This window comes from Cetorhinus maximus, chromosome 18 (assembly GCF_964194155.1).
Source record: "Cetorhinus maximus chromosome 18, sCetMax3.hap1.1, whole genome shotgun sequence".
In the NCBI taxonomy this organism is placed as follows: Eukaryota; Metazoa; Chordata; class Chondrichthyes; order Lamniformes; family Cetorhinidae; genus Cetorhinus; species Cetorhinus maximus.
This window is the reverse complement of record NC_135896.1, coordinates 11,077,836-11,102,426: the sequence shown is the minus strand read 5'-3', so window position 1 is coordinate 11,102,426 and position 24,591 is coordinate 11,077,836. Positions and strand designations below refer to the sequence as shown.

Genomic DNA, 24,591 nt, shown 5'->3' with positions numbered 1-24,591 from the left:
ATCAGAGAGAGTGAATACAGGAAAGTCTAAGACTCCAGTTGGAAATTCTGTCAGACTGCTAAGGAAATGAGTTTAAGGAACTCACGTGTGTTGCTCTAAAGTTAAAGTAATAGTGAATTTAGAGTGAGTTTTCTGGATATCTCAAGGGAGATACCAATTGCGGAAGGACTTCTAGTGAATGTTTAGAAGTCTACTGGAAAATAAATCTATCTGCAACTGAACCAGCTTTAGCTTCGGAGTTGAAACAGTGGGACAGCTTCACTGGAGTGTTGGGTCTGTAAAGATTATTGCTGGGGTAAAAGAGAAAAAGCGAGTTTGAATCATTTGTTCTCTTGGTGTCTGTGTTGAAAATCTTTCCAACCTGTTTGTTATCCAGTGTAATATAATTAACGTTTCTTGTTTAATAAATGCTTTATCCTTTGGCTAAAAAGTTAACAGCAGGCTACTGTGGATCTGTTCAGTAAATACTCTCCATGGTTAAAAAAAATAAAAAATTATGATCTATCAAGCCAGGTTCTGTTCTGGGATCTGACTTGTCCACTAATAACACCAGCTGGGATCATAACAACGCACCTATACTCAGTGCTTCCTGACACATCGAGTTCAAGGGTCAACACTCCATGCTGTTTCATATTCGATGAGGAATTTCTGGTTTCATTCTAACAGGATTTTTTTTTTAAACCGGAATTTTTCTTTGCGCCTGTTATTGGGTTAAGAGATGTGAATGGTGAACAAGAGGAGGATTCTCTACCACTGTCAGCATCAAGCACGCTGGGGTCACTTATAGAATTCATTGTTGCAACACACCAAACATCCCTGCTGAGTGAAATACCCACTTTAATGCCAAGTTAAGGGCATTAAGTTTCACATAAGACCAATGCAGCTGTGAGAGGGGATTTTCAGCTAATCATTCTGTGAGGGATTTCTGTGACCTCAATGCCAGAGGTGAAAGGGCAGTGTGGCCACCAACTGCACCCATTCTCTGATGATTGAAATGTTGCTTTTACCATTATTTGATAAAATGTTATGGCGGCACACTGCATTTCTGGCTGAACACAATGTGAATTACCTCAAACACAGGTTGGAGTGGATGACGTTGAGTAACTGTGCAGAGATTTTAGACCCACATTTTAAACATTGTACTGTCCTCAAATCTGAAAAAAGGTATTTCAAAATGCAATCTTTAAGCAGCCGAAGACCTTAAGAAAGACACGTTGCTGAAACTTTTTGTCTTGCACTCATTGGGACAAACTCAAGAATGCCAAATTTCAAACTATCACAACAATTTATACTACAGGAGAAAAGGGTGCTGATTGGTTGGCAAATCAACTCTGTTTGGCCAATCAGCACCTTTTTCTCCTGTGGTATGAAGTGTTGTGATTGCTTGAAATTTGGCCTCCTTGCATTTGTCCTGATGAGTGTAAGACGGAAAACTTCAGCAACATGTCTCTCTTTTTAGCAACATTCAAGTTCTGTACTACCACATAGCTGTTAGCCAAAGACCTCGTGAGAAACAATCACAACATAGATATATATTGATCAAAATATCATTATTTTAAGTGAGCCCTTTCCACCGTGCACCACCCAATTTCCCCGCCATCCCTCATGCACCCCTATCACAACTCTATGCACTTTCAAAACTGGAAGTTTGTTTCGCTAGAGTATTTATCCTTGTGGTGTGATCCTGACCATTAGGACGGTGGGACGGGCTTCACTTGAACCGTGCTGGGACCAGCATCCTGGCGAATCAAATAACCCGGGCTGTGGAGAGGGCTTCAAACTAAATAGAGGGAGGGAGAGGGCTTTCTGGAGAGGGGGTACGTAGGCTTATAAAGCAAAAGGATATGGCAGCATTGCAGGGCAGCTATTTAGGTAATGATATCCAGAGGGTGACAGGAAGGGACAGAGTGTACAAACATAAAAAACCAGCAGCCAATAGGGTCAAAGGGGAAAAAAAGGGTAATAAGGCAAAATTAGTGGCTCTTTACTTAAATGCACTTAGTATTCGAAACAAAATAAATGAATTAACGGCACAAATAGCGGTTAATGGGTATGATCTTATAGCCGTGACGGAGACATGGCTACAAGGAGATCAAAGCTGGGAACTAAATATTCAGGGGTATGTGACTTTTCAAAAGGACAGGCAGAAAGGAAAGGGTGGTGGGGTAGCTTTGTTAGTACAAGATGGAATAAGTACAATAGCAAGAAATGATCTTGGATCAGAAGATGTAGAATCCATATGGGTGGTGGTAAGAAATAACAAGGGGAAGAAGGCACTGGTGGGAGTAGTCTATAGGCCCCCTAACAGTAGCTATACTGTAGGACAAAGAATAAATCAGGAGATAATGAGGGCATGTAAAAAAGGCAGCACATTAATCATGGGTGACTTTAATCTTCATGTAAATTGGGGAAAATCAAGTTGGTAAAGGTAGCCACGAGCAAGAATTCATAGTGTATACGGGACAGTTTCCTGGAACAATATGTTGTGGATCCAACCAGGAATCAGGCTATTTTGGATCTGGTAATGTGTAATGTTGCAGGTTTAATAAGTGGCCTCATGATCATTTATTATCAAATGATCCCCTAGGAAACAGTGACCATAACATGGTAGAATTTAGCATTTAGTTTGAGAGTGAGAAACCTGGGTCGGAAACAGCTGTTCTAAACTTAAATAAGGGTAATTACAAAAGAATGAGGGAAGAGTTGGCCGGAGTGGACTGGGAAAGGAGTTTGGCAGAAAAGACGGTTGATGAACAATGACAGGTGTTCATGACTCACAACAAAGATTTATCCCAGTGAGGAAGAAGGATTCTTGGAAGGGGATAAGCCAACCATGGTTAACCAAGGAAGTTAAGGATAATATCAAATTGAAAGAGAAAACATACATCATGGCAAAGATTAGTGGTAAACCAGAGGGTTGGGAAAGTTTTTTAAAAAACCAACAAAAGATGACCAAATAAAATAGAGGGAGAAAATAAACTTTGAGGGTAAGCTAGCAAGTAATATAAAAATGGACAGTAAGAGCCTCTTTAAATATATAAAAAGGATGAGAGAGGCCAAAATGAACATAAGCCCCTTAGAGAATGAGGCTGGGGAAATAATAATGGGGAACCAGGAAATGGCAGAGGAGTTGAATAAATACTTTGCATCAGTCTTCACGGTGGAAGACACTAATAGCATTCCAAAAATATTAAATAATCAAAGGGAAAAAGGTTGGGGAGGAAATAAGCACAATAACTATCACTAGAGAAAAAGTACTTGGGAAACTAATGGGCCTAAAGACCGATAAGTCCCCTGGACCTGATGGGTTGCATCCTAGGATATTAAAGGAAGGAGCTACAGAGATAGTGGATGCACTAGTAATCTTCCAAAAATCCTTCGATTCTGGAAAAGTCCCAGAGGATTAGAAAACTGCCTATGTAACACCCTTATTCAAAAAGGGAAGAAGACAAATAACAGGAACTATAGACCAGTTAGCTTAACATCTGTCATTGGGAAAATGTTAGAGTCTATTATAAAGGATGTAATTGCAGAGCATTTAGAAATGCATAATTGAGCAGAGGTCAGCATGGTTTCATGAAGGGGAAATCACGCCTGACAAATTTATTATAATTCTTTGAGGAGGTAACAAGCAGGATAGATGAAGGGGGACCAGTAGATGTAATATATTTGGATTTCCAAAAGGCATTTGATACGGTACTGCACATAAGGCTACTTAATAAGATAAGAGCCCATGGTGTTGGGGGTAGTACATTAGCATGGATAGAGGACTGGCTAACTAATGGAAGACAGAGAGTTGGGATAAGGGGGGCATCTTCAGGATGGCAACCTGTAACTAATGGAGTGCCACAGGGATCAGTGCTGGGGCCACACTTATTTACAATATATATTAATGACTTGGATGAGGGAAGTGAATGTACTATCGCCAAGTTTGCGGATGGCAAAGTGGGAAGGCAAGTGGTGAGGATGACACAAAGAGCCTACAGAGGGATATAGACAGGTTAAGTGAGTGGGCAAAAATTTGGCAGATGGAATATAATGTGGGAAAACGTGACATTGTGCACTTTGGCAGGAGGAATAGAGGAGCTGAATATTATTTAAATGCAGAAAGACTGCAGAAAGCTGCAGTACAGCAGGATTTGGTGGTCCTCGTGCATGAATCACAAAAAGCTAGCATACAAGTTCAGCAGGTAATAGGGAAGGCAAATGGAATGTTGGCCTTTAATTCAAAGGGAACGAAGTTTATAAATAGGGAAGTCTTGCTAAAACTATATAAGGCACTAGATAGACCACACCTAGAACGTTGAGCAGTTTCTCTCCCCTTACCTAAGGAAAGATATACTGACATTGGAGGCAGTCCAGAAAAGGTTCACTAAGTTGATCCCGGGTATAGAGGGATTTTATTATGAGGAGAGGTTGAGTAGGTTGGGCCTGTACTTATTGGAGTTTAGAAGAATGAGAGGCAACCTTTTTGAAACATATAAGATTCTTAGGGAGCTTGACAGGGTAGATGCTGGGAGGTTGTTTCCCCTTGTGGGAGAGTCTAGGACCAGAGGGCATAATCTCAGAGTAAAGGGTCGCCCATTTAAGACAGAGATGAGGAGGACTTTCTTCTCAGAGGGTAGTGGATCTGTGGAATTCTTTACCGCAGAGGGTTGAGGAGGCTGGATCATAAGTATATTCAATGCTGAGATGGACAGATTTTTAATCAGTAAGGGAATCAAGGGTTATGGGGAAAAGGCAGGAAAGTGGAGTTGAGGATTATTAGATCAGCCATGATCTCATTGAATGGCAGAGCAAACTCGATGGGCTGAATGGCCTACTTCTGCTGCTACATCTTATGATCGTTTGGAAGGGAGGAGAGGAAGATGTGGTGAGGGACGGGCACTGTGGTGGATTGGCAATTGTGCTTCCCAAAGTCATTCAGACTGTTGAACCTTTTTAGGCACAGACTTGGATACTGGCCACTGAGTTGAGGGGGAGAGTCTACAGGCAGCGGGTAGAACTTTACCCCAGCAAGAGTCAGCCCCTTCAATGAAAGGGAGGTGGTGGAGAAAGAGAGGTCAGGGTAGGGCGGTGTCATAGGGACGCATATGCTTGCGTTATGGAATAAAGCTGGGGTGTACTTGCTAAATCCTATTGGGCAGTTGTCAGGACTCATTGAAGAAAGAAATAAGTCAGGAAAGTCTTGCATTTCTATAGCGCCTTCCGGGACCTCAAGAATGCCCCAAGCCACCTTACAGTCAAAGAAGCAATTATGAAGTGTAGTCACTGTTGTATGCAGGAAACACAGGCAGTCGATGTGTGCACAGCAAGCTCCCACAAACAGCCATGAAATATTAATCAGGTAATCTGGCAGGGATTTTCCAGCCCCACCGTGCCGGGACCTGGGAGATCCGGCGGCCCAGCAGGACCGGACGATCCCGGTGACAGGTGGGGCCGGCAAACCCCACCCTCTGTTTCAGAGATGCCGATTATTGGCCAGGGCACTGGGGAGAACTCTTGTGCCAAAGCGTTTGCTAAACGCCCTGATACAGTGCAATGCAAACGAAATGCTGCGAGTGCTGGAAATCTGAAACAGAAAATACTCAACAGGTCTGGCAGCATCCGCGGAGAGAGAGAGAGTTAATGTTTCAGGTCGATGACCCTTCAACAAAACTGGCAAATGTTAAACGCTTTTTAAGCAAGAGCTGAGGAAAAGAAGGTGGGGAAAGAGCAGAATTAAAGATTTGTGGTATGGTGGAGGGTGAGAGTGATTAAGTGACAAAAGCTGATGATGGCACAAGGCAAAGAGAGACAAGTAGAGAGATAAAAAATGGCACCAGAGGAAGTGTACATGGTTACATCAGAATAGCAGAGGACAGGGGAAACAAGGAAAATCTTGCAAAGGGAAGGGGCCCCTGGCCTGGGAATGTGGCTGACGAAAGCTATCGTGCCGCAGTTCCCATGTGTCGCTACGTTTTGAAGTTGTCACTGTGTTTGTCTTTGACATCATGGCCCTCTCCCCACAAGAGTAAAGACACTGTCTCTTTCCAAACCTGCCTAGTGCAAGCTTTGAAAAGCAACCACGTACTTTGGGTTATAATGACGATCTTGTTTCCCCCCACCCCGCCCCCCAACCCACTCCCGGCCTCACTCACCGCAGGTTTGAAATGAGAGATGGCGCATTTCAAACACGGCACTTTAACAGGGATTAGTGCCCTCCTCGTTGACCTGAATGTATGAGCGATGTGTGATCAGAGCCTGCGGGGCATCATGTAAATTCTGCAAATGTGCTACTTCCAGGAGCTGGTGTGTTGCCCGAGCAACAATCTCCAGATGCATCGGCTTTCACGAAATGCCGGGCAGTGCAGGACCATTAGGAGACTCTCACTTGACCTGCAGGACATTTCTTACAGCTTCATCTCAACCAGGTGAAGAGGATAAAGGAAGGTCAGCAAAATAGGGTGTGACATAATCATCAGATTGATCAGTGTGGGGGGGATTAAACTGTGTGCATGTGTTGAAAGCATGAGTAATCCTTGCAGTGCCACAGAACTCAGCCTTTGTGTTCTGTCCATGCATGTAGAGTATTTCACATGGCAGACCACAACAGCAGTTTACATTTATATAGCACCTACACATAGTAAGATGCCCCAAGGGGCTTCGCTGGTGCGTAATCTGACACCGAGCCAGACAAGGCAATATTAGGACAGGTCAATGAGCATTTTAAAGGAGGATAGAGAGGGTATAGGGAGGGGAAGGAATTCCAAAGCTTCCACCCCAGGCAGCTAAAACATGGCTGCCAATAGTGGAACAATGAAAATTGGGGGTGCGCAAGAGAACAGAATTAGGGGGGCACAGATATCTCAAAGGGCTCTGGGGCTGCAGGAGGTTACGGAGATAGGGACGGCCAAGGTCATCGAGGCATTTGAAAACAAGGATGAGAATCTTAAAAATGGGGTGTTGCTGGACCAGGAGCCAACGTAGGTCAATGAGCACAGAGGTGATGGGTGAATGGGATTTGGTGTGACTTTAAGAATGGAATCCTTTAAGCCCGTTTGAATACTGATCTGTGAGTGAAGATTCCTCCTTGCCTCTTTCAGCAGGCAGCGCTTGATCCAATGTACCTATCAGTTGTAACTTATACTTTGCTTGGAGACCTTGTGAGTTTGACTAGTAATTTGCAGATCGTGTTGCCAGATTCCATTCTGTATGTGGGCTTTTCCAAAGGTAACGTGGAAGTGTTTGAAGGAAAGATTTTGCATTTCTATCACGCTTTTCATGACTTCAGGACATCCCAAAGCACTTTACAGCGAATGAAGTACATTTTGATGCGTCGTCACTGCGAATATGTGAAAGGAGGGAGAGGACTGTGTTAGACGATAATGGACGTTCGCAGTGGCTGAATCACTTGTTTGGTTATTGGTATTTATTGTCACTCCATGCAGAGAGCCAAGCCTTTTGGCACTTGATTTCAACAGTAAAATGTCAGCTTGTTCCTGAAAACTAATTCCATTGGAACTATTTATGAGCCATTTCTGTGCACGTTCACCTGCAACTCTTCCTGTGCGAGGGTAAATGAGAAATGATCTCACTGAGAGTGGAAGCGAGGCAAGTAACTCTCCACTATCAGCCATTCTATTTAGTGTCTTCAGCACTGATAGGTCATACGGTATCACAAGAGATGGCCGACGGGTGTTGCAGACAATTCTGAATGGATCATGGAGCCACTTTTAAACTTTAAGCAAAACTAATAGCCGGTGCATCTTTGTCTGCCTATCCTTGACCTTCTTTCCCCGTTTCAACTGCCCGAGCTGAATCTTACACCTAAGTGCTGCTTTGAGTTCCTCTCTTGGAAGTTTGGCAGTCTCCACTTCTACAAGCTCCCTGAGCTAATCTCCTGTTATGGCTCCTTGAATCTTATAAGCTCCCTGAGCTTATCGGCTGTGCCTAGGATTCCCCTGAGCTTTACTTAACCACCACCTTTGGTTGCAAGAGCCAACTAGGCTCTAATGTCACTCAATCCAAGTAAAGTCCCTTGTTGGTTTAAACACTCTCTGCGAATTTACTTAAATGGCTGATTTTCCATCGTTCTTACTTGCTGTTGTTTCTCCTTCTCCCTCTTACTCATCATTCAAATAGGCAGTTTTGTTATCGTTAACCCCGTCCCTTATCTTTATGAAAGTGCATCACCTCTGTTAGCACTCTGAAGCTTTAGTAATACCTTAAAACCTGGTTGTAATCCAGGGTTTCTAGCCCGTTTTTTGTTTTAATTTCCCTTAAAACTGTTTTCAAAAGTCCATGTTGAAATTACCAAACTCCTTCTCCTGTGATGTTGTAATGTTAGTGGACTGACATGAGGATCTACTCACCACCTTTAACAACGCACCAACAGTGAGACTTTCCCTTTAAGAGAGATCACAATATTGTGATACTCTTTTTAACTAGGCTCAGATGTAAAGTACAAATCGTCCTGTTCTCATTTTGCTTCAGTGGATATTTAGTTTGCGAGACATATTTTAATATTAATCTAGCTGCCACATGTTGACAAGCTAATTAATTTTGACACTGTATGGCCCTGGTGTGCACCATTCTGTGGCCTTAGTCTGGAGCTGCAGGATTGTCTATCCCCTATCCCCTGACCACACGACTAACCCCTCTCACCAGGCCCCACCCCCCAACCCCCTCGACCACCCAACTAGAAACCCGGACTCCCCACACACCTCCTCTGACCACCTAACTAACCCCCTACTCCCTGATCCTCCCAAACCTCCAGACACCTCCTGGCCCAGTCCCCCAAACCCCAGCTTCACCCCCCACCCCAAACCCTCCCCCACAGCCCTCCTTCCCCTGACACCACCACCCACCCTGCCCTACCCCCTCACGCAGGGCCTGGCTTCAATTCAGGCTTCGCTTTTCTTCACAATGTTTTTTTTTTCATTTTACTGCCAGTGATTCCCAACAGCTCCTTTTAATTAGGACGGCGGGGCCTGTTCCAGTCAGGATCCCACTCCTCCAATAGATGGGTTTCTTTATTACAAAGAATTACATTGGGCCGAATCTTGCGTGGAGTAGCAATCACCGTCAGATTGCTATTTGGCTCCTTTTCACTTACCTTAGTCTGAAGCTGCACATTTCTTTCCCGGACTTCCGACACGGGCCTGTTGGGAAATGTGCAGCGCGGCTGTACCTGGAGGCCTTCAGTGTAGTGCAGGATCATCGGGGAGATTAATGCCCCAGCTGCTCTGAACGGTTAAGTTTAAATGTCCCAGCCACTTTGACAGGGGACAAGGTAAGTGCGTGAGGGGGTAGGGCAGGGTGTGGGTGGTGCTGTCAGGGGAAGGAGGGCTAGGGGGGAGGGAGGGTTGGGGGGGGTGGTGAAGCTGGAGGTTGGGGGACTGGGCCAGGAGGTGTCTGGAGGTTTGGGAGGATCAGGGAGTAGGGGGTTAGTTGGATGGTCGGAGGGGGTGTGTGGGGAGTCCGGGTTTCTAGTTGGGTGGTCGAGGGGGTTGGGGGGGTGGGGCCTGGTGAGAGGGGTTAGTCGTGTGGTCAGGGAATAGGGGATAGACGATGCTGCAGCTCCAGACTAAGGCAAGTAAAAAGGAGCCGAGTGGCAATCTGACAGTGATTGCTACTCCACGCAAGATTTGACCCAATGTAATTCTTTATAATCAAGAAACCCATCTATCGGAGGAGTAAGGTTCTGACTGGAACAGGCCCCGCCGTCCCAATTAAAAGGAGCTGTCGGGAACCACTGACAGTGTCAGTTAGTCAGGGGGGTTGTCAGATGGTTAGGGGGTGGGGCTGTTGGTTGTGTGCTTGGGGATCGGGTATTACCCAAGAGTTAGAACTGGTTTTAATCCTTCTAACTTTTCCTAGGTGACCATTCTGCTAAAAGTCGGAACCATCCAAAGTCTCCGACTTTAAATCGGAGTTTCGGAGGGTTCGACGTGCAGGGTAATCGCAATTCCCATGCAGTCTTTGCCTAGGGGCCTCCGGGAGCCCCGAGCTCATCCTCTGGGGTACCTCGGGGGGGAACAACTTGGAAACAAGACCATTTGGCCCATCCAGCCCATCCTGGCATTTATACTCCACTTGAGTCTCCGCCCATCCTTCCTCATCCAATTCTGTTGGCAAAACCCCCGATTCCCTTCTTCCTCAGATGTGAAGCGCATCTATGCATCCATTTCAACCAATCAGTTCCACATTCTCACCAACTCTCTGGGTAAAGAAGTTTCTCCTGAATTCCCCATTGATGACTATCCTATAATGATGTGTCCACACAGTTAAAACCTTTCATAATTTTAAAGACCACTATTAGGTTACCCCTCGGCCTTCTCTTTTTAGCCTTCTCATTATTCTCAAGGTCACGTCCCCCAGTTGTAGAAAAGATGCCAGTGAACATTCCGTGACATTGCTGTCACTTTCAAAACAACATCAAGCACCTGCTCCTGTTGAAATGTGAACCAAAACCGAAAAGGCTGGAAAAAGCTCAGCAGGTCTAGCAGCAGCTGCGGAGAGAGAAAGACAGTTGACGTTTCGAGTCCAACAGACCCTTCTTTAGAGCCGAAGAGAAGTGGAAATGTGATGAAATTTATACTGTTTAAGGGGGGTGGGACAGGTGGAGCTGGATAGAAGGCCAGCGATTGGTGGGGACAAAGGAGGGATTGACGAAGATGTCATGAACGAGTTTTGGTAAACACCTTGTCAAACACCAGGAGGGAAATGGAAAGCAATGAAGGCGAACAGGGCAAAGTAGACAAACGGAAATCCTGCCGGAGAGAAGAACAGTACTTCTTCAAGGTAAGCATTCCTGGAAGAGAAGTGGCAGTGAATTAAACGGTAAGATAAAAGCAAAATACTGCGGAAGCTGGGAATCTGAAACAAAAACCGAAAATGCTGGAAAAACTCAGCAGGTCTGGCAGCATCTGTGGAGAGAGAAACAGAGTTGACGTTTCGAATTAAAATGCACCTCCCCTTTAAGAGACGCAGCCTGGCTTTAAATTGTACAAGCTAACTTTAATTTGTGGTGGCCTCTCACCACTTAGCGCTGGCTGTACACTGCAATCTTTGCACTTAACAGACCGCACAACGTTCCTGCATCAGAAGCAATGGGTGCGGTGTAATCCCACATCCTGATCCTTGTGCCTGTTTTTCGTCCCTGTCCAATTTTATCCGCTATTTCTGCATCAAAACAATGGCCAGTAAGTGCACAGTTTAATAGCTTCGGCTGTTCGTGAAATTGCCATGCGCTTGAGCAGGGGTGTGAAAAGCAGGCCATTCTTGGAAGTGAATGATATGTGTAAATACTTCATCTACACATTTTGCCTCCTCTGCACCTTCTTGCCGTTTTGGTCCCTGTGTTTAAGAAAGGATATACTAGCATTGGAGGCATTTCAAAAGAGACTTACTAGGCTGATTCCTGGGACGAAGGGGTTGACTTATCAAGAACGGCTAAACAGGTTAGGCCTTCATTCATTAGAGTTCAGAAGAATTAGGGGTGATCTTATTGAAATGTACAAGATTCTGAGGGGGCTTGACGGGGTAGATGTTGAGAAGATGTGGGGAATCTCGAACTAGGGGACGTAGTTACAGAATAAGGGGACACTCATTTAAAAGTATTTAAAGAGGAGGTTGATAGATTTTTGAAATATCGGGGAGTCGAGGGCTATGAAGAGCTGGCATGAAAGAGGAGTTGAGGCCTGGGGCAGATCAGCCATGATCTTATTGAATGGCGGGGCCAAATGGCCTATTCCTGCGCCTATTTCTTATGTTCTTATGCATGCCCTATGCGGTCAAACCTAGTCAGTACTGACATGATGGGCTGAATAACCTCCTTCTGTGCTGTAACCATTCTATGATTCCATTCCATGCACTCTTTCTTGTGGAACTTCTTACCTTCCTCAGTCTTCCTGCAAACCGCCCAGTGTCTGCTCCCTCTTTTACAGCGAGATCCAGTGATTGTTCAGTAAAAGGTTATTTCAACACTTCTGTAATGGGCAGTAACTCTCACCTCTCTCAGGATGCATTTTATTTTGTAGCCCTATTCATTTGCAGGCTTTAATTAAATTCTGTTTCACTTGTTCACATAACAATGTGGATTTGCCCTTAGTGAGAAAGCAATATATTGCGATTATTTCACCTTTTTAAAAAAAAATCAGAGAGGTTACTAATTGTATGTGAAATGATTCGTGGTTCGGTTCAGCGGGGGATTTACTGAAAGGTTTCTGCGGTGACTCCAGACACCTGCTTCAATACCTTGTAACCCTACCCAGCTTTAAATCGAAAGCTATTGCTTGCAATTAAATAAATCAAATGTTGGTGGGATGATTTGTGGATTCTGTTCAAGCAATGTGGGTCCCACCTGCCAGTTGGAGAACCGGTGGGAATACCGTGCCACCTCCCAATGCAGGCCCACCGCAATTAAGTGCCCACCAGGCACTTGACTGGTGAGCATCAGGCCTCCCACGCAATTAAGGACCCTGGAGGGCAGAAACCCCGGTCCCAAATGCTGCCGGCCAATCAGAAGCTCACTGCTGCAGGCAGTGCCACCAGGAGCCGTGGCTGCTGTCGGTAATGCACTGAGACCCCAGGGTCGAAGCTGGATCCCAGGACACAGGTAAGTGAGGCAGGATTGGGGTCGCAGGGGGAGGGGCTTACCAACGAGGATGTGGGTCGGAGGAAAGCTTTTAGCTGCCAGAATTTGCTGCCCAGAAACAGGCCATTTGACCCAGCTGATCGATGCTGGTTGTTACGCTCCACACAACCCTCCTGCCGCCCTTACTCCATCTAACCTTCACAGAATTATCCCACCTTATCAGCTGGCTCGGCATTGGTCTCACTAATAGCCCAAAGAGTGCAGAGGAGCTTAATCTCCATCCCCTTCACTTCCGATTTCTCAGAAGACACAGCCGTCTCTGCTGCAGGACGCTCCTGTTCAGCTGTGTAGACAAGAAGTACAAGTTATACTTATCTCTGCATATATTGCCCATTCCCCTTTGAACCGAGCATTACTGCTGTTTCTTCATGATAGTCACTTCGTAATCATTTATCACCTCTTGGAGCAGCACTCTCAATTTCAGAAGAGCGTGCTGTGTCTTTGTGATAGAAAATAGATTAGTTTTCTTTCTCAAAAGAAGATGCTATCTTCGCGCGGTAAAAAAAAAAATTCCAAAAGCAGTTTGCTGGCAAAATAAAAAAAAACCTTGGGGTGCCGCGGATTTGAATTTTTATTAAATCAGACATAACCGCCACTTAAAATGCAAAATTTATAAAATGACACGGAGGGACAGAAGAGAAATCAATGCAAGCCTCTGCAGAGTCCAAAAAGACACTCAGTGGATTAAGAGCGAACGCAGTCTTTGTACTCGGGTGGTTTACATAGAAGCTTGGAAGATTCAAAGGCAGTGCTGTGTTTTTTTTCTCCCTCCTTGAAGTTGCCACTTTAAACAAAGTTCTCCAAATCTTGTGTGTAACTGAGTGAGGCAAAGAGAAAAGGGATGAAATTTCAATCAGGGAGCAAGCTGGTAGCAGCTTCTTTGCAAATTGGTTGTTTAACCAGTTCCTTTTGTAGATGCCACATCAGACTGAATTTGAATTAAAAAAAAAAGTTGATGTTTGAAAAGTTCCTCGCAGGTATCGTTGCTTCGTGTCCAACCAACAGAACTATCAGGAAAGACCGATCAGGCTGCGTGTGGCTCCTCTCTGTAGAAAAGCAAAGGCTTGATATCGGGTTTTGAAATGATAAAGATGGGTTTGAGGGAAATTCCCCGACTTGCCCGATCCTCCTCGGTAAAAAGTACCCTGAAATGCGTGATTTTTCACTCTGAGGGGTGGGGGGGGGAAGGGAGGGCAGGTGCGGGCGTGGGATAGAGTTGGGCCCACCGACCCCCGTAGCAGAACATGGGCAGCCACGGGGGCGGGCAAGTGCTGAGGCGGGCTGGTTCTCTGGGGCTTTGTCCTAGTTGTTTTAGAAGTTGTTAGGCCCTCTAGCTCTTGCCCCTCGTAACCTCTCAACCTCTATCCAGCCCCTGATCCCTTATACCCTCCATGCAAACTCATGCCCCCCTACCAATCCACCATGGCTCCTCATATCCTCCGTACCACCTCGTGGCCACTCATCCAGTATGCAATATGGGCAGACCTCAGGAGCCATGTTGAGATGATAAAAAAAAGCTTCTCACAATGTAATACAGCTCTCACTCCTACATACTTGATAGTGAAAAAACTCTGATTCATAAAAATCCATTCAAAGCTTTTAAATGTCCTCAAGTAGTTAGTGTCTTATAAAAAAACCAATCAATCGGTAGCCACATCAAAGGCAGCTAATCCTTTAATAGCCTCTTTAATCTCTCAACCAAACTGTGAACTCAGGAGTCCCAGTTGAGATAATTGTAGCTTTTGAAACTAAGCCAAGCATTCATCATTTATAATAATAGCCCTTTGGGAAATTCAACAAAGAGCTCTATTGAAACTGCATGACCAGGTGCTACTATTTTCTTCTAACCTACACCTGTCAATCAAAATAGTTCAGATAAGGGTTCTTTAAATCTCACTGACAGCTGCAGCCTCTAGTTTTTTAAATTTGAAGAGAGGGGAATTTAAAAAAATACTTCAGAACATGACAGTTAAACAAACCTTATCTGTCCTTCAAGAGCTTTTACATCTACTCCATCAATTTGTGATTCCCACATTGCAGGTTAAGGCCCTTGAAGCTGCCAAACTCAGTACTGAGTTCAAATGGCCCTCCTGAGTTCGGGTTTCCCACCTGTGTGAATCACACCCTGCTCCCTCTCCCCTACCAGCAAAAACTGGATCTATTAGAAATGGGAGCGAGACTTCCACATCCGGGTCCCACCCACCAATTTTAAAGATCTGCGGAGACTTTGCGAAAATCCAGCCCAAAATGTTTCCACTTGTGGGGTCTCCAAAACTAACAACCATGCATATAAGATAGTCATTAGTAAACTCAGTAAGGAACTTGGATTTACTTAGTGAGTGGTGAGAATGTGGAACTCCACACACAAAGAGTAGCTGATGAAGTTGCAGCCAATCTTTACTCCATCTTACATTTATTTACAGAGTGAAACATTCCAAGCATACACCTCCTAACAAACATACTGCAGTTTCAATAAGTGTCTTGAGTTGCTGTAGTCCAGGTACATCCACGCTGTTAGGCACACCCACAGGGATTGTGACCTAGCAACAGTGAAGGAACAGTGATATAATTCCAAGTCAGGATGATGTGTGACTTGGAGGGGGGAACTTGCTCCCAAGTTGCTGATGCCTTTGCCCTTCTGGGTGGTAGAGGTCACGGATTTGGAAGATGCTGTCAAAGGGGCCTTGGTGAGTTGCTGCATCTTGTAGATGGTACACACCGCTGTCACTGTGTGCCGGTGTGGAGGGAGTGAAATTGTTCTGTAGATAAATACATCAGCCTGGCAGAACAGGCCCGAGAGGCCGAATGGCCTACTCCTGTTTCTACATTCCTAATTTTCACACCGCAAGGCCCCATGACAGGTTTCCTCCGTGATGTTGGTTGAGGGATAAATGTTGGATAACTCCCCTGCCCCTCTTTGAATAGTTCTGTGGGACCTTTAACATCGACATGGAGGGATTTTGGTTTAACATTTTCAAATAAGAATATAGCACTTGCTCAGATTTGTCATTTTGAATTACATGCAGAAGTCCCAAAGTGAGATTTGAAACAGAATACTCCATATATTCAAAAGTGATTGTGCTGACACTGAGACTGCATTTCCACGGTTAGAAATCCACTTTAGACAGTGCTAGCACACAAATTCACAGCGCAGCTCCTCATTTAACTAGGTAACACTTTTTCATACAAAAGATGCTCCCGTTGAGTAAATACTTGGTAAGCTGTGCTACTGAGCCATTCTGAGCTGTAAGGCCCCTACCTCAGCTCACCTGCTGCTGAAACCCTCACCCGTGCCTGACCAGTTTCCCACATTCTACCCTTTGTAAACTTGAGGTCATCCAAAACTCTGCTGCCAATGTCCTTACTCGCACCAAATCCCCATTCACCCATCCCCATGCTTGCTGGTCTACCCCTTGTTGAGAAACGCCTGAATTTTATAACACCCGGCCTTGTTTTCAAAACCCTCCATGGCCTTCCCTTTTCCTATCTCTGTAATTCCCTCCAGCCCTACAACCAATGTTCTTGTTAAGCTTCTTGGGTGCTTCACCATGCAGCTGCCTAGAAGGTGCAGCACAGGCCTTGTCCCGTGATATATACCAAGCGTGTGTGACTGCAAGATAATGTAAAAGGAACTGTGCATTGTAAAAAGTCTGGCAGCGCAGGACCAACTAAATTTTAAAGGTAACATTGCCAGCAACCCCCACCCCCTCCACCTCCACCAGTTCTGGCCTGTTGAACATTCCCAATTTTAATTACTGCACCATTGGTGGCTGTACATTCAGCTGGCTAGGCCCGAAACTCTGGAATTCCCTTAACCTCCCTACCTCTCCCTCTTCTTTAATGTCCTTTAGGGAAGGAAATCTGCCACCCTTCCCTGGTCTGGTCTACATGTGACTCCAGACCCACAACAATGTGTTCGACTCTTAAATGCCCTCTGAACTAGGGCAACTAGGGATGGGTAATAAATGCTGGGCTGGCCAGTGACGCCCACATCCCATGAACGAATTGAAAAAAACCACGCACCTTAAAACTTACTTCTTTGACCAAGATTTTGGCTATCTATGTTAATATCTACTTATTTGGCTCGGTGTCAGATTTTGTTTGATAGTGGTCCTTTAGAGCACCTTAGGACATTTTACTGCATTAAAGCGCCATCTCTAAATGCAAGCTGTTGGAGGAGGTCAAGTTAAGTTGTTAAGTTGCTCATCACCATTCAGGGCTGGGTGTGGCTGGGTTGCAGCATGACATAGAATAGCATATAACCCAATTAATGGACCAATAAATCTCAGATTGCAACTTTATCACCTGTTTGCCTCTCAACAACAACAGCTTGTATTTATATAGTGTGCTTAACATAACAAAACACTCCAAGAAATCACAGAATCATACGACATAGAATGAGGACCTTATTTCACCTTTCTCCTAACTATGCTTCAGTTCTGCCGAAGGGTCGTGAAGACTCGAAACGTTAACTGATTTCTTCTCCACCGATGCTGCCAGACCTGCTGAGTTTTTCCAGGTAATTCTGTTTTTGTTTTGGATTTCCAGCATCCGCAGTAGCTTTTAGCTTTTTGTTTTTATAGAATGAGGACGTTTGTCCTGCTGTGCCTAACCTAGCTCTTGGAAAGAGTGACATGATTCGCCCCCAAATGCTTTGCTCTTTTCCAGCAGCACTGCAATTTTTTTTCTTTCCAAGTATTTGTCAAATTCTCTTTTTGAAAGTTACTATTGAATCAACTTCCACCATCCTTTTGGGCAGTGCATCCCAGATCATAACAGCTTGGTGCATTAAAAAAAAATCTCCTCATTCCCCCCCACCTTTTGTTCTTTTGCCAATTATGTTAAATCTGTATCCTCTGGTTCACAACCCTTGTGCCACTGGAAACAGTTTCCCCCTATCGACAGTATCAAAACGCCTCGTTATTTGAAAGCTTCTGTTAAATAACATTCTCTGCTGTAAGAAGAAGAATCGCAGCTTCTTATCTTTTGCTACCTTAACATCGCCCATGACAAACTGGACTCTTTTTGAAAAGCATCACACCCTCCTGTGCTGGGGCCTCAATTCAGGCTGTTAGCTTACTGGCAAACAGTAATATGTAGTCAGTGCATGTAATTGGGAAGTGACTGCTGACTACTCCCCGTCACTGACATGACCCGCTCCCAACAGAGCAAAATATTAGTCGGAGCCAAAACATCAGCAGAAGACCCTGTGCCCCGCATGGTGAATATTTTTGTTCTGCAATGTGTGGAATATTTAATAAACTGTGCAATAAAATGGATTGTGAATAATTACTCACTTAGATTTCCTGACTGTTGGGGATAATTGATCAAGCTGTGACCTTTAAGAGGAAAAAAATATTGCCCCAAATCAATGCACTGGCATACACTTCCATAACCTTTATGGCAACAATTTATCACTGTAGTCTAAACAACAACATATACTTGTATAATGAAATCCACCGGGAAGTTAATGATTGTGGAACTGAAACAAAAAGGAACCGTGTTGGTTGATATTGGGGCCATTAATTAAATGAGTATCATTCCAGAATCAAAGCAATGGCGTAAGTTTTCTGAAACACGACAGTCTCAAAGGTTAGTTGTGGAGGTTTTGTTAAAGGAGTTATAAACCGCCATTAAAATCAATAAGCCCTGAGCAGTTTTATGCTGTGATTGCAGTCATTTTGAAAATTTGATCGTTTACCAACCCTAAGCAGAGCTACCATTTTGGAATCAAATCCCTGAACCAGAAAAACTATCCCAGTATTTGCTAAGGTGCGGAGGTAGCACATGTTCACCTTTTTAAAGAGGTGCATTGCCATTCGAAAATGTTTGACGGACAGATGCAAGTAAGTTTGCATAGTGCAGTGGACCTGTGGAGGAGTGGGTCCCACTAAAACTAGTTTAATGTGGGAGGCATCTAATCTAAATGAAGAGAGGACTGAAGATCATTGGAGTGATCAAATGCCCCATGATGAGATGACATTTTAACTGTGCTGCTGGGTTTGAGTTGGAAGTAAGGGTTGCGTAGTGGAGATATATGAATCAATGAGCAGATAGTTTGAATTTTTGTTTCATTACCCTTTGGAGATCAGGGAATGTTTGTGCAGAATATTCCCTCAGGACATTGTGTAAGCCAGGTAGGGTCCATGAGAGTGTAGAATTGATATGGACTGCAGAAGGAATGAGCTGGTTGAGCTGACTGGCTGAGCTGTCCTGTCCTCTCACATAAGCATTTTGTTTGTTACCTGTAGTATAACAGGATGATATTTGTGAAGTTGAAAACTATTTTTGCATTGTCAATCCTGTGTTGAAGGGTTACTCTTCTGCATCTTCTCCATTCCTTGGACAGTCCCTCTATAAAACAACTATGGACACACAATTCATAAAGAATGAGATTTGTAAACTCCCCCTGTAAGTATTAATTTCATCAGGTCAAATGCGTGTTTTTAATTATCTGCTCTTGCGATGTGGTAATGTTGGCAAGGCTGCGCTCATTGCCCATTTCTAATTGTCATCAGGAAAAGGTTGTTGTCCTTATCCTGAAACTTATGCAATGGTGTTAAGAAGGTAACTCCAGGATATTGAGTCAGTGATGATGAAGGCATGGTGAAATATGTCCTAGTCAGGGTTTGGTATATGACTTGGAGAGGAACTTGGAGGTGTCATGGTGTTCCCATGTTCTAGAGGGCAAAGAGTAGGGAAGTGCTGTTGAATTAATCTTGGCGAGCTGCTGCAGTACATCCCAGTAGATGACATAAACTGCAGCCACAGTGTGGTAGTGGTGTAGGGAATGGATATAGAGTCCAGGGATAGGGACACTAATCAAGAATACTGCTTTGACCTGAATAGTCTGGAGCTTCTTGAGTGTTGTTGAGGCTGCAGATGAGTGGGGAGTATTTGATCACCAGACATGATTTGAACCTTGTAACTGATGGAGAACCTTCAACCGGTTAGCAGCTGAGGCAGCCATCACAGAGTACTTAGAATGTATTGTGATCATCTAGCCATGTTGGTAATATGACTGACTAAGTTTAACCTCTGGACAGTGGCAAAGCCCCAAAAATCATGATGGTGGAAAACTTGCTGATGGTGTTGCCATTGGAATTCTTCTTTTTCAAGATGGTTACTATCTGGCACTGTAGTGTGAATGCTAGCTGCTAGTTGCCAGCCCAAGTTTAAATGTCCAGCCGTTACATTGGGCTGCTTCATTATTGTAGTTATGAATGGAATTTAACACTGGGTGTCCATCAACAGCCAACCCCATTCCTGACTTTATGATGGAGGATGGTCATTGATGAAACTGCTAGAAATAGAGGACCTTCCCTGAGGAATTCCAGAGCAATGACCTGGAACTGTGGTGACAAGCCTCTATGATAACCATTTTCCTTTGTGTTAGGTATGACTCTAGCCACCGGATTGTTTTCCCTTTGACCTTTCCCCCTCGATCCCCCCACATCCATTGACCTCAATTTTTTCTGGCATTCTTTAGTGCCACACTTGATTTACTGTTGCCTTGATGGTGAGAGCAGTTACCCTTGCCTCTCCTCTGGTATTCACCTCTTCCACTCATCTCTGGGTCAAGGCTATGAGGGGGTCTGGAATCAAATGGTTCTGGATGAGTGTTGGAGGAGCAGGTTGGTACTTGCCAAGATCTCTGCTCAGCAGAGTGTTGACTGTAAATGTAAATAGCCAGCTCCAATGATGCTTACCACTGGCTGCCATTTTTCTGGCCTACCTTGGCAGGCTGAGAACTCGGCCCATGTAGCCCAGATATCCAAGATCACAAATGTCATGCACTTAGTAAACATATAGATTTAATACCTTGCTGACAGGAATTCTCTGTAAAGCTCTCAGCACCTTCCATTTCATTGTGGTCAAAAACATAAAGCCACATTCCTATGAATTAATGTGTTTACAAACCAGTTGTTGACTGTAGATTGATTCTTGGGATGAGAGGACTGTTCTATGAGGAGAGATCGAGAAGAATGAGCCAATTTTCTTGAGCGTTTAGAAGGATGAGTGGTGATCTCATTACACCATATAACATTCCATAGGGCTTGACAGGGTAGATGTTGAGAGGCTGTCCCCCTGGTTAGAGAAGCTAGGACAAGGATTCATAGTCTCAGGATAAAGGATTGGCAATTTCGGGCTGAGATGAGGAAGAATGCTTCATTCAGAGGGCTGTGAATCCGTGTATTTGTGAATCTTCTCCAAAGAACCATGGATACTCTTATTGCGTATATTCAAAATAGAGGTCTATAGATTCTTGAGCCTCAAAGGGAATCAGGGGATATGGGGACAGGGCTAGAAAATGGAGTTGATGTAAAAGTTCAGCCATGATCTTTTTGAAGATGGGGCGGACTTGAGGTGTTGGATGGCCCACTTCTGCTATTTATGTTCATGGGCTGTATTTGTTTATGACACAACACCAGGGGAGTACTTCTTGCACATGCTCAGTTGCAGTTTCAGTGTCAGGGTCACCTGACAGCATTAACACAAACAAGTTGGTTTGACACAGACTAACAGTATAGTTCAAATTACCCATTTTTTAGGAACACGCTCCACTTGCCTGGATGAGTGCAGTTCCAACAACACTTAAGAAGCTTGACACCATCCAGGACGAAGCAGCCCGCTTGATTGGCACCCCATTCACCACCTTCAACATCCATTCCCTCCATCACTGACAGTGGCAGCAGTGTGTACCATCTACAAGATGCACTGCAGCAACTCACCAAGGCTCCTTCGAAAGCACCTTCCAAACCCTCGAGCTCTACCACCTAGAAGGACAAGGGCAGCAGATGCATGGGAACACCACCACCTGCATGTTCCCTCCCAAGTATCACACCATCCTGATTTGGAAATACATCGCCGTTCTCACTGTCACTGGGTCAAAATCCTGGAACTGCCTCCCCTAACAGCACTGTGGGTGTAGCTACACCACATGGACTGTGGTTGTTCAAGAAGGTGGCTCACCACCACCTTCTCGAGGGCAATTAGGGATGGGCAGTAAAATTGCTGGCTTAGCCAGCGATGCCCCCATCCCATGAAAGAATAAAAAAGTCTTAACCAATTGCAAGTTCTGGTGTTTAGACAATGACACATGCGCAGTTTTTTTTTGTCAATGGGGGAAGTCGTGAGCAACTGCTCTCTTGCACACTCCAGAATGAATTCCATAATGAAATACAAAAGATTAAGTATATTGATGTTCCTAGATTCGTCAAGCAAAGGCAAGGGGAAAAGAAGGTTTCCTTTAAGGTCTTATTGCAGAATATGCAACACTGGCAGCGATTGTAATACAGAATTTTATTAACAGACTCTGGTTCAAGGCGTGTCATGGATGTTCCCCGACTTCAGTTTTGCATGGCTGGTTGACGAAGCAAAGAAAAACACGCCACTCGAACTGGACTTCCTGAAAGAGGGCCACAATACAGAGGAGGTGGCTAACATGCTCAAGCACTTTCACTTTCTTAAGGTATGAATTTTAGAGCTATATTTGCATGGTCTCCAACCTAAATGTAGTTGGCATTAATTGGGAAATGCCCCATCAGCCACAAAGGATCTTTTTATTTATATAAAACCCTACTTCATTTTGTCACCACTTTGCTGCCTTTACTCCGAAAGCGAGCCATTTGTGGGCTGCTCCCTACGGAATTAAAACGGAAAAGGATTATTTGGTAAAGTGACAAAGTTATCTTCCGGAACATTCCACGTTTGATGTACAGGCCAGGCCGCGGGATTGTGCTTCTGTTACACGATAATGGGTATCGAAATAAGAGGATAGAGCAGATGAATACATGGCTGGAGAGATGGTGCAGGACATTGGGATCGATTCTGGGGGAAGCAGGACTGGTACTGGGCCAGATGGGAACGTGCACCAGAACAGAGCTGGCAGGGCGGTTTCCTGGTGCTATTTAGAAGGGTTTAAATGAACTTGGCAGGGTGATGGGAACCAGAATGTAGCATTAGAAAAGAGTAACAAGATGCACAAAGGATTAGAAGAGACTGATTACAAAATAGTAAGGTATTACATAGGGTCAGAGTAAGGGAATGCAATACAATCTAAATTAGGTTTATAGTGCATGTATGTAAATGTATGAAGCGTGATGAATCAGGTTGGTGATCCGCAGGCACAAATAGCTACATGGGAGTATGATGTCGTAGCCAGAGATCTGGCTAAAAAAAGGACAGCACTGGGTACTATATATTCCTGAATACAAGTTGTTCTTGAAAGATAGGAATGGGTTGTGGGGGTAGCACCATTGATTCGGGAGAATATAACAGTGCTGGAGAGAGAGAGCTGTCCTGGCTGGTGGGTGGGGGGAGCTGCAAATGGCCTGCAACCATTCAATGATTGACATTGTAATTTAAAACTGTAAAATAGTTTTGTTATAGCTCCAAACGGCTATTGTATCACCCGTCGACTATTGAATGAACCCTCTTTATTCAAAATGACTCTGCTTAAAATACATTTCTCGGAAGAGTAGCAATCCCAGCAGAGCAGTCCTGAGTGAGGAAATATTAGGAATGAGATTTAGAAGCGTAGTTTTCACTGATGCCTCTATATTCCCAACAGTTTCTCCACATCTATCCCTTCATATCTCTTGATTCTCACTCCTGACCCTCATTTGATCTCTCGGCCTCTCTCTCCTGAAGTTTTTTTTGTCCATTTAGTTTGCTTCAGTCTCTCCACTCGCTCCGCACAGCCATCCTACAGCAGCATGCCTCTATTGCCGTGAGAATCCCTAAAACCTCTTTCGTACTTTTGACCTAGAAAATATATTGTACTTGCATCGTGCTTCATACAGCACTGGTCAATTTTAAGTTATTCAAAATCAATTTTGTCACCTGGAAAATTAAATTACATCATGAAACTGGAATCCACTTGCAGTGTGACCTCCGAGCTGACCTCTGAACTGTAACCAAAAATGGAACCGTTTTGTGAATGTGGGGAACTACTTTAAATCATTTGTTTTTTTTTAAATTCCCGTCTGCTTCTCATAATGGGGCTGGGAACAAAAACTGAGTTTTTAATGATGTTTGCTTCCTTCAAATGGTTTGCCTTGCCAGGCCCGACACCTGAGTCTTCCGATTTTTCAAACAGCTGGTTCAAGCCCTATATTGTATTTTACTTCATTGCCACACTGCCTCTACCAGGAGGCATCTCCCCCACACCCACCTCTGCATCCACCTGCTCCTAGGCCTCATTGTAGAGGAAAGAGACTTCCTAATGACCAGTTTCAACACATTAACGATGAAGACATTTGATAACACAGTACAGTACAACACGGCCTGTGCGTTAATAAAGTCAGGGGCCAATATTTCAGGAGCTGCAAAAGTCTTTTGTTTGGCTGCTGGATTCCAGGAGATATTGATGCTGATCTGTCCTGTTCCTCAATCCCAAAGGTCCCTAAAATTCATTGGGAACTGTCAACCAGTCGTGTCCTGACCATGGAGTTTATGGAAGGTGGTCAGGTAAATGACAGAGAGTACATGAAGAAAAATGGCATTGACGTGAATGAGGTAAGGACTAGTTGGGTCACGTAGCTTGAAGGGAGGGAACTGGATCTGCTTTTTATTTTCCAGGATTAGCGGTGTGGATTATTACCTTTTAATTGTTCTACACGTTTCCAGATGATCGTGGTGCTTAATGTGTATTTAACAGCGGGTGTCCTGCATTATTCCTTCTGCTTTTCTTACAGTCATGTGGGTGAAGAAAAATGCTCCTTTATTCGTTTTTCAAGCATTGAAAGGAGCGGATCAGAAATTTATTCATGTTTGTTTTTTTAAAAAATTGACGTCCCTTCTTTTGAATCTGTTTTAAGGTAGAGTGAGATACACTTTCACAGTTATGCAGGCGGCGGGAGCTCGCAACCACATTCAGGTATGTAGGCAGGTAGCGGGCCTACGAGCCTTGATGTGGAAGGTTCCCCCCCTCTCCAATGTGCTTCCGG

The 24,591-nt window shown here is 44.4% G+C and overlaps 1 protein-coding gene across 5 annotated transcripts in view; it reads left to right on the top strand.

Moving 5' to 3' along the window:
* adck1 (aarF domain containing kinase 1) overlaps window positions 1-24,591 on the top strand; it is a 509,921-nt gene that overhangs the window by 295,488 nt on the left and 189,842 nt on the right. For 4 of the 5 annotated variants that reach the window (XM_078562073.1, XM_078562077.1, XM_078562074.1 and 1 more), the window contains 2 exons: window positions 21,954-22,112; window positions 24,044-24,160. In XM_078562073.1, coding sequence (XP_078418199.1) covers window positions 21,954-22,112; window positions 24,044-24,160 — 276 coding nt within the window. The remainder of the gene's footprint in view (window positions 1-21,953; window positions 22,113-24,043; window positions 24,161-24,591) is intronic. The other variant, XM_078562076.1, reaches the window with a different exon arrangement.